The sequence below is a fragment of the Ostrinia furnacalis genome, unplaced genomic scaffold, assembly GCF_004193835.3.
Source record: "Ostrinia furnacalis isolate ACB-3 unplaced genomic scaffold, ASM419383v2 OfSCF1653, whole genome shotgun sequence".
Classification (NCBI taxonomy): domain Eukaryota; kingdom Metazoa; phylum Arthropoda; class Insecta; order Lepidoptera; family Crambidae; genus Ostrinia; species Ostrinia furnacalis.
Window position 1 is genome coordinate 123,588 of NW_021131892.1, and position 10,894 is coordinate 134,481.

Sequence of the window (10,894 nt, forward strand, 5' to 3'; positions counted from 1 at the left end):
TGGGATGGCATTTTGACTAGACCCACTCATGTAGCAGTCGTCAACACGCTTAGAAAGTTTATTATGAATATTTGGGTGTTCCCCTTTCCGAAACCGCAACAAAATTATGTATAAAACATGCTGATAATGATGATGATAACAATCAATTAGTAACTAAACCTTTAATTTTCTGATAAAGATCGGGGATTCACATTATCAGTACAAGTTATGTGCTTAGATCAGAATCTTAAAAATTAAACCATTCAAAATAACATTATGACAACTTTACCTTTTCCATTGATTTCTTATTAACATGCTCTCTTTACCCAGATATACCTATCTACATATTTAAATTTTTCCGTCAACTTATTTTATTCAAACTTGATTAAAATAAGTTGCTCTACAAGTGGCACACTATTTAGGTTTTTAAAGCAAGGTATCTCTGGTCTCCTGATTCCAACCAGGGATGTTATGGATAACCGTAACCGTAACCGAAACTTTCGGATATCCGAAATAAAAAAATATCCGTAACCGTAACCATAACCGATTGAAAGGTTTCGGATAGTTTCGGATGTAGGCAGAGTCAAGCAAGTCCCTACGCTTATTTGATGATTCCTTTTTAAAGTACATGAGTTTTTTCCCATAAGATAAAAGCTTTTTTGTGAGACCAAAAGAAGGTGACAGATGCCAAAGAAATCTCTTCTATACCCATTTTATTCGTAAGACATGAACTGTGTTAGACAACTATTGGAATTTGAATTCTATACTTAGCACAATATCCGTAACCGTAACCGAAACTTTCGGATATCCAAAATAAAAAAATATCCGTAACTAACCGAAACCGATATAATATTATTCCAATAGCCGTAACCGTATCCATAACCGAAAATACATATCCATAACATCCCTAATTCCAACCCGTCGCCCCAGCCCGTCTGGCTAGCGCGGCAGCGTGGGGAGTGTAGGCCAAATCCTCCATTTGCCTCTGGTGCATTAGAGAGGGTCGTGCTCCTGCAGTGGAGACTAAATGACCTGATGATAGAAAGCAAGGATAAATCATCATCATCATCATCATTTCAGCCACAGGATGTCCACTGCTGAACATAGGCCTCCCCCAATGACTTCCACATCGCACGGTTGGTAGCGGCCTGCATCCAGCGCCTTCCTGCTACCTTTATCAGGTCGTCGGTCCACCTTGTGGGTGGACGTCCCACGCTGCGTTTTCCGGTACGTGGCCTCCATTCCAGAACCTTGCTGCCCCATCGGCCGTCAGTTCTGCGTACTATGTGCCCTGCCCATTGCTACTTCAGCTTGCTGATCCGTCGGGCTATGTCAGCGACTTTAGTTCGTTTACGGATCTCCTCATTTCTGATTCGATCTCGTAAAGAAACACCGAGCATAGCCCTCTCCATGGCACGCTGTGCAACTTTGAGGATAAATATAATTTCCTTGATAAGTAACTAATAATAAGTAAATACTATATCTCAATTGATCATCTAAGATACGAAAATTATCTATACACCTATCTTAAAAACGGGGACACTTAAAAAGCACGCCGATTACAAATAGGTTACATTTGGTGCATCATTATTTGCAAAAATGGTGCCAACATACATTTTCGCTGTCCTTATTTTCGTTAGCTGTGTTTTGTGTGAAAATTGTGTTATCTACGACTTTGAAGATGATTTGGCCAACAACTTCACTTCACATGAAGTGTGCAACCAGCAACCGTGGGAGCGCAAACTGTACCCAAGCGGTGAAGTGAATAGTCCACATATTAAAAGCACTGCCTTTATAACTCCAAGTACCGTTCTCAGCTGCATGACGTCATCCTTATTTGCGATGCATAAAGATGGTGTATTCGAATTTAACGTATACACTTCTCTCACATTGGATACTGACTTTGTAAAAGTGATAGTGTATCAAAAAGAAATGGATGGGCCCGATACGATTGTCGGAATTTCAGAAACTAATCTGGTGGCTGGTAGTTACAAAAATTCAGCTTGGACCACGCTAAAAGTGAAGTTACTTGGCTCTGAGAGTTTCAACGGTTATGTAAGTTAAAACTCAGTAATTTGTTTGCATAAAATACCTGTAAAAATTACCTAGATGGATTTTACGATACTCGTAATTGTTAACGTTAATTTAGGAGATTTAAAGCACATTTTTTTCTCCAAATAATATCAAATTTTTATATTTTTATTGTTGTTACAGTTCACAATATTTGGAAGAGCTTCAATGGATTCGTTAATAGTTATGGACGCCCTCAAATACGAATCACCCTTTTTAGCTAATGAAATATGCGAAATATATGCCGATGATGACGCTGACCCTGATTCTGGATCAACCGAAAATTATCCTGGTTCTTCTGACTCTAATGAGTCTACTGTTGGCACTGTATCTACTGAAAGTTATCCTGGTTCTTCTGACTCTAATGAGTCTACTGTTGGCACTGTATCTACTGAAAGTTATCCTGGTNCCCTCTCCATAGCACGCTGTGCAACTTTGAGGATAAATATAATTTCCTTGATAAGTAACTAATAATAAGTAAATACTATATCTCAATTGATCATCTAAGATACGAAAATTATCTATACACCTATCTTAAAAACGGGGACACTTAAAAAGCACGCCGATTACAAATAGGTTACATTTGGTGCATCATTATTTGCAAAAATGGTGCCAACATACATTTTCGCTGTCCTTATTTTCGTTAGTTGTGTTTTGTGTGAAAATTGTGTTATCTACGACTTTGAAGATGATTTGGCCAACAACTTCACTTCACATGAAGTGTGCAACCAGCAACCGTGGGAGCGCAAACTGTACCCAAGCGGTGAAGTGAATAGTCCACATATTAAAAGCACTGCCTTTATAACTCCAAGTACCGTTCTCAGCTGCATGACGTCATCCTTATTTGCGATGCATAAAGATGGTGTATTCGAATTTAACGTATACACTTCTCTCACATTGGATACTGACTTTGTAAAAGTGATAGTGTATCAAAAAGAAATGGATGGGCCCGATACGATTGTCGGAATTTCAGAAACTAATCTGGTGGCTGGTAGTTACAAAAATTCAGCTTGGACCACGCTAAAAGTGAAGTTACTTGGCTCTGAGAGTTTCAACGGTTATGTAAGTTAAAACTCAGTAATTTGTTTGCATAAAATACCTGTAAAAAATACCTAGATTTATTTTACGATACTCGTAATTGTTAAAGTTAATTTAGGAGATTTAAAGCTCATTTTTTTCTCCAAATAATATCAAATTTTTATATTTTTATTGTTGTTACAGTTCACAATATTTGGAAGAGCTTCAATGGATTCGTCAATTGTTATGGACGCCCTCAAATACGAATCACCGTTTTTAGCTAATGAAATATGCGAAATATATGCCGAAGATGACGCTGACGCTGACTCTGAATCAACCGAAAATAATCCTGGTTCTTCTGAGTCCAATGAGTCTGATGATGGCACTGGATCTCCTGAAAGTAATCCTGATTCTTCTGAGTCCAATGAGTCTGATGATGGCACTGGATCTCCTGAAAGTAATCCTGATTCTTCTGAGTCCAATGAGTCTGATGATGGCACTGGATCTCCTGAAAGTAATCCTGATTCTTCTGAGTCCAATGAGTCTGATGTTGGCACTGGATCTCCTGAAAGTAATCCTGATTCTTCTGAGTCCAATGAGTCTGATGTTGGCTCTGNTGGCACTGTATCTACTGAAAGTTATCCTGGTTCTTCTGACTCTAATGAGTCTACTGTTGGCACTGTATCTACTGAAAGTTATCCTGGTTCTTCTGACTCTAATGAGTCTACTGTTGGCACTGTATCTACTGAAAGTTATCCTGGTTCTTCTGACTCTAATGAGTCTACTGTTGGCACTGTATCTACTGAAAGTTATCCTGGTTCTTCTGACTCTAATGAGTCTACTGTTGGCACTGTATCTACTGAAAGTTATCCTGGTTCTTCTGACTCTAATGAGTCTACTGTTGGCACTGTATCTACTGAAAGTTATCCTGGTTCTTCTGACTCTAATGAGTCTACTGTTGGCACTGTATCTACTGAAAGTTATCCTGGTACTTCTGACTCTAATGAGTCTACTGTTGGCACTGGATCTACTGAAAGTTATCCTGGTACTTCCGACTCCAACGAGACTGATCCTGATTCTGAATCTAACGAGAATCCTGGCGCTGGATGTGTCACTTACCAGTTCGGTCAAGATTTCAACAGCTTATTTTCGAATGATGGCGTTTGTAGATATTCCGCCAATTGGTTACTGAGAAACTACACTTCATTAACAATAGACAGCCCTCACAAAAACAGTGTCTCATGCATAATACCAGGCAACGGATGGAGTTGTACATCGTCATTTACCTTCCCTATGTCCGCCGGGGGTATTTTAGAAGTGGAAGTATACTTGGAGCCGTTTTCGGCGACAGACAGAGTGCTTGTAACAGTCTATCAGATAAATTCACTTGGAACTGACTTGGTGGTTGGCTCAGCTGCATCTGATCGCCAGTTTGGATGGAGCACTTTAAGGATACAGTTGGCCGGGGACGGCGATTACCATGGACAGGTGAGTTGGTTGAAGTACTTAATATTAGATTTTTCATTATTGTCATGATGTATAAAAGCGAGATCAAATAATAACTAATAAAACCTATAAGCACAGCAACATTAAGAACGTCACACATTTATCAATCCGGAAAGGGACTGTATCAACTCGAGGCGGTCAGTATTATTTGTATGAAACTCCATACTGCAACGCACACTTATCCGCACCGTAACGTAAACGCCTCGCCTCGCGGTTGATAGCGCGCGCGAGAGGCGATACGATGTTGATCCCTTTCCGAGTTGATAAGTCTGCTACGAGCTTAAAGCCTCATTTCATTGGCAATGTAAATTTTCTCAAAGTAACCTTTATTTTTTTAAGCTAAATATTAGAATGACTTTAAATCAAGAGTGGAATGAGTAGTGGGACTAAAGTTAGTCATGCTTTTGTTTTGTTTCAGGTCACTATAATGGGACAAGTTGCTATAAGATCTTTGGCTATAGTAGATTCATTTCGCTATATTCCTCCTACCGTTGATGAAAGTCTTTGTATCGTGTACGATGAAACACCCGTTATATCTCCGACCACAGAAGCCAATGAAGCTTCAACTACCCCCGAAGTGGAAGAACCAGATTCGGAGGAGGATGGATGTGTTACTTACCAGTTCGGTCAAGATTATAATACCTTATTTTCGAGTGATGGAGTTTGTAGATATTCTACCAATTGGCTATTGAGGAACTATTCAATGTTAGCAATAGACAGCCCTCACGAAGACAGTTTCTCATGCATAATACCAGGCAATGGATGGAGTTGCACGTCGTCATTTATTTTCCCCATGTCCGCCGGGGGTATTTTAGAAATGAAAGTATATTTGCAGCCATTTTTGGCAGCAGACAGAGTGCTTGTAACAGTCTATCAGATAAATTCACTTGGGACTGACTTGGTGGTTGGCTCAGCTGGAACTGATCGCCAGTTTGGATGGAGCACTTTAAGGATACAGTTGGCTGGAGACGGCGACTTCGATGGACAGGTGAGTGTATCTATTTATTTTCTAAGAAAAAGAGTTGGGTAAATTACACAAAAAAAAATATTTATTTCTCACCAATCATCAATCCGTGATTCTATACTAGTGTTCTAATTGAACTGCTATTTTTAGGGAGTACAAGTATTGTCATTTTAACAGCATTTGATAATCGATACTTTCTCATTATAACCTTTCCTAGATCTATGCTAAAGCACGTTTTACTTTGTTACAGATTACAATTATGGGACAAGTCGCAATAAGGTCGGTGGTCTTAGTAGATTCATTCAGGTACATTCCACCCTCATCGAATGAAGAAAACTGTAAGATTTACAACTAGTATTTGTAAAACAATGATTCATGCTAAGTTTAATTCATATTGATTTATCTATGACTTCAAATACATCGTTTTTTAACTACGTTTGAAGTTTTTATTAAATAATTCACCCACAAGGTGGACCAACGACCTCATAAAGGTAGCGGGAAGGCGCTGGATGCAGGCCGCCCGCCACCAACCGGCCATTGTGGAAATCATTGGGGGAGGCCTATATTCAGCACTGGACGTCCTACGTCTGAAACGATATTGATGATGAATACACCCATGAATAACTTACTGTTTTAGGTACGACAAATCTTAACTTAATAAAATTGTGTACTGACGTACAAAATTATTAGCGCATAATATACAGGATGTTAGGTAAATGGGTATATGAGCCGACACTAGCCCATGTTAACATGGGCATATAAATGGTATGGTGAAGTCAGAAAATTGATATCTTAATTTTAATTATTTTAATTTTCATACAAATCGGATTTTATATATTTTGTATGAAAATTAAAAAAAATAAAATGATGATATNTATGGTGAAGTCAGAAAATTGATATCTTAATTTTAATTATTTTAATTTTCATACAAATCGGATTTTATATATTTTGTATGAAAATTAAAAAAAATAAAATGATGATATCAAATTTCTGACTTCACCATACCATTTATATGCCCATGTTAACATGGGCTAGTGTCGGCTCATATACCCATTTACCTAACACCCTGTATACTTACTCCTAAATATAGAATCTAAGTAGAAAGTTACATTAACTCGATATTTGAAAGGTGATCCGGAGGCGCGCGTGCCGCCGGAAGTAGGTGGCGCTGGCGTCGTGTGTGACGTTGGCAACTAACTTCCGGTAGTCCGCTTTCGTTCCTTTTGCTTTGGAACGAAAATCATTTATCTTGTCGATTTAGTAAAGTGAAATAATAAATGTTAGGCTTATTTCCCAAATCACTGCGGCGTTTTGCGGTTAACAATACAACAGTGATCTGCATAAATATTCGTTCGATTTATAGTTTAATAAGGGCTGATTTTTCANTGTGAGGGGGAAATTATTCGTTCGGTATTTAGGTTATTTATTTATTTACTAGTTAAAAATACAATTTTATGGCACAGTTGCTTTGAAAGCTTACTAAGGGCTGACTTTTCAATCTGGGAAATATGTTATCCCAACTAATATTATAAATGCGAAAGTAACTCTGTCTGTCTGTCTGTCTGTTACGCTTTCCCGCTTAAACCTCGCAACCGATTTTGATGAAATTTGGCATAGAGATAGTTTGAGTCCCGGGAAAGAACATAGGATAGTTTTTATCCCGGTTTTTGAAACAGGGACGCGCGCGATAAAGTTTTTCTGTGACAGACAAAATTCCACGCGGGCGAAGCCGCGGGCGGAAAGCTAGTTTTTAAAATAAAAGATTTTTCTGACAATTGAAATATCGGCTCTAAATCAATTGAAAAAGTAGGGCTGTATTACAAAAAAAAATTTAAATAAACGTTGGATGTGTCAATTTAAACAAGTGTTAAACGGGTGTTTAACTTTTTGTAATAGTCCTCAATGTTCAAACTGGTTGGATAATGAATTTTGACATCTTAAAGTTATCTATAGACAGATGGTGTCGTCAACTACCCAATTTTCGAATAGACGAAAAGCATTTTTATGGCACATAAAATAAGGTGGCCTGGGTTGGCCTGCAGATTGAATGGATTAAATGTTATTTAAATTTCATCAACAAAATGGACTCACTTTATTTAGTGGATAGTTTGGACCTTCATTTGGTTTGGACAAAATGTTGGCCCCAATTTCGTGACGAATGTCCCAGCAACACAATTGAATGAGTCATTTCGTTTTCTGATTTAATGTTCCACGTGGGTGACTCATTTATCGACATTTTAGTGACAGGTGGCGTGAAATATAGTCAAACAATTCTGAAACAACAAACGCAGGCCGCTACCAACCGGGCAACATGGAAAGCATTGGGGAGGCCTATGTTCAGCAGTGGATATCCTATGGCTGAGATGATGATGATGATGAATTCTGACACGTCAAGTGGCAAAAATCGGACCTAATAACCCAGTATTAATTGTAGCGCTCTCCTGACAATGTCAGCTTGGACGGTCCACTGTTGAACAACTATAACGATAACTTACATAGCAATAGTAATCTACCACAGAGGTAATTTTAAGTGAAACATCTTGATCGAAATAAAATAAATAAATATACACTTTCCTTAGTAACACTGAAACTAAGTCTTGTTGCACAAAACACAAAATGCATATGCGTTGATTTGTTAGAAAACCAACGGAAAATGTCACATAGTACGCGTCGAACTGTGTCACGTCATTCCATATTATCAAAGTAGGTAGCTCACCCAAGACTCACCCTCCGTGTACCCAGCAAAAACCCGAAGGTAAGTAAGCAATACAAATAAATAGCTTCATGAATAATGCGTCTGTGTTTACGAGTTAGGTGTTTGGTTTGCTGACGACTCCCCGCTTCGCACATTCTGCGCAGACTTAAACTCTCATTCTAGTAATGGTGGATAGTTTATTTCGTGACGTACCACGGCCACGGTAATGGACATAATATTTCTTATGAATTGTTGTGGGCCGCCGGGTTTTTCTAAATTCCTCCCCTTTATTCTGAGATATTCGTTTGTTCGCATTATGCATGCGGGGTCTTTTGATTAGCATTTGTTCGGTAGTGGTCCCATTTGATGTGGACGAATTTTATTTAAAACGATACGTAATTTTTGAGAGGATTTTAAAGCTGGTGTTTTCTTGATAATTTATCTTGTCCTTCACTGGTTGGGTTTTTATTGGCGGTCAAGGTGTAGATCTTGGCTTCACAGGAGATGCAGCAGTGCCAGCAGTGGGAACGAGATGTGGGAATAGTCCCTGTCATTTAATAGATTAAAAAATGACCATAAGTGATAACAACCCTACGCTGCGCTTTCCGGTACGTGGCCTCCACTCCAAAACCTTGCTGCCCATTGCCACTTCAGGACGTAGTACGTCCACCCACAAGGTGGACCGACGAACTCATTAAGGTAGCAGGAAGGCGCTGGATTCAGGCTGCCACCAACCGCCCATTGTGGAAGGCATGTGTCAGCAGTGGACGTCCTGAAATGATGTTGATGATGATGATAAATAAGAACCCCAAACAAAAATTTGCATATCCAAACAATGTAGGTACTGTTAAAATTTTCCCTTCATTTTCGCCTCCGATTCCATTGGTTTCATAGACATGATAAGTAAATTAATTATTACGAATACTTGAACGCGAACTAATATATTCACCGCCTGTATATCTCCCCTAGGAATAAATAAGTACAGACGCCAGCAGACTATACAGTTTTGTAGTAAAAGCACGCCTATTACGACGGCATAAGATTCCACAGTGTGTATCTTGATGTATGGTCGTATGTAGGTATCTACATGCAGGGTGTCAGTAAAGTACGGGTTATTCCAATTACTAAACCTTAAAATAAATATTTTATCTCTATTGTTTTTATCCATACTACGGGAGACTTTATCGTCTACATTCATCATCATTTGTCCACTGCTGAACTTAGGCTTTCAGGGCGAGCCACCAAAACAGATCTAATTATACAGATTGAGATTTTCGAGTTAGAAAAAACTCTGTAATGTAATATTTTCGAATTCAAACAGTAGAATTTAATTACAAGTATTTAGATAAGGATAAAATACCTTTTCTAGCACACCATACCTCCTTTGCAACACCTAATATGCACAAAAGAATTTTGAGTCTGAGTTAGAACGCAACTAAGTACATACAACTTTAATGTTGATTAGCACCTTACAGAACACCCTGTATCTCAAATGTGTCGCAAGCACCGAATCGTTCATTATCTAATATTCACCCGCGAATCGAAACTCCTTATTCCAGTCGTTTAAGCAGAACCACGATCCAATCGGGCTTATAAGATTAGGCGGAACATTTCATTTACCGATTCGCAGCCGAAAACAAAATTGATCAGCTAATTCTATCAGCATAAAAATACCCTCCGGGGGTTTTACGGCAAAACGAACGGCCAACGCGATTCCGTCAATACTATAAATTTGATTTTAGTACAGGTACGTCCCTTGCCATATTAAAATGTAAATCACACGGCCGATTTAATTTCAAGCTTGGAGAAGCTTAATGCCGAGGTGCGAAAGGGGAGATGTCGCGGGAGGATTGGCCAATTTGTACAAACTTTTGTGTGTGATGGAAACTTGATGTTCCTTTATTTAGGTTAAATGTGGCAGTTAAATTATTTTAATGGATGCGGATGATGCCCGCCCTCAGCCTTTATTATCTTATTCGAGCACGAGCGAGTATAGGTTTTCTACTGCTATTATGAAAATTGGTGTATTACTTACATATCTGTTGGAAAAGTATCCAGTTAATGTTTATTAATTTGTTACACGCGTTGTATTTGGTTAATAAAGTCTTATTAACTGACTTAGATTTTGCTACATCCCTTTCACTCTCGACCCTGTCTAATAGATGAAGGAGCATTGTAATATTTTTGGAAGCGATATGCCTTACATCATCCGGGCTTAGAACGTTTTTGTCTTGTCGTGGAAGACTTAGTGTGTGCAAGTCTTCCACCGGTCGTTGTGGAATTCCTTGATGGATACCTATGTCCACCAGTGGACGTCTGGTTGAAACGAGTAGCATTATAATATGGTAAGTGACCCTCACTCGGCATGGGGCACACTGAAAACCAGCGCCGTGGCCTTCGTCACCGTGGGCCACGGCATATGCTGAGTCATTGCAGTGGGCATCTTATTTGTGAATGGGTGGCACTGCTCAGTTTACTCTTGTTTTTATTTTTTCTTCCTTTATATGTGCCACTGTCATGTCTATGTAATTGCCTGTATTTGTGTGATGTCCATTATAATAAATGTGTATCTTTCTTTCTTTCTATATCATAGGTGCTCTTACCCGCCTAGGTCAGCATTTGGCCCACACGTCATAGTACGCTAGTTGGCTCATCGCCGCCAT

The 10,894-nt window shown here is 38.9% G+C and overlaps 1 protein-coding gene across 3 annotated transcripts; it reads left to right on the top strand.

Annotated features, from left to right (window-relative positions):
• The first annotated feature begins 1,537 nt into the window (after nucleotides 1-1,537).
• LOC114353333 (uncharacterized) lies at nucleotides 1,538-5,970 on the top strand. Of its 3 annotated transcripts, none has more exons than XM_028305295.1 (5): nucleotides 1,538-2,034; nucleotides 2,194-2,455; nucleotides 4,055-4,554; nucleotides 4,991-5,560; nucleotides 5,787-5,970. In XM_028305295.1, exons 1-5 carry the CDS (start codon nucleotides 1,579-1,581, stop codon nucleotides 5,889-5,891), a joined length of 1,893 nt encoding a protein of 630 aa, XP_028161096.1. In that variant the 5' UTR covers nucleotides 1,538-1,578; the 3' UTR covers nucleotides 5,892-5,970. The 3 variants fall into 3 exon arrangements, with proteins under 3 accessions (XP_028161096.1, XP_028161095.1, XP_028161094.1); XM_028305294.1 differs by having other exon boundaries at nucleotides 1,539-2,034; nucleotides 2,194-2,398; nucleotides 3,713-4,554; XM_028305293.1 differs by having other exon boundaries at nucleotides 1,540-2,034; nucleotides 3,713-4,554.
• The last annotated feature ends 4,924 nt before the right edge of the window (nucleotides 5,971-10,894 follow it).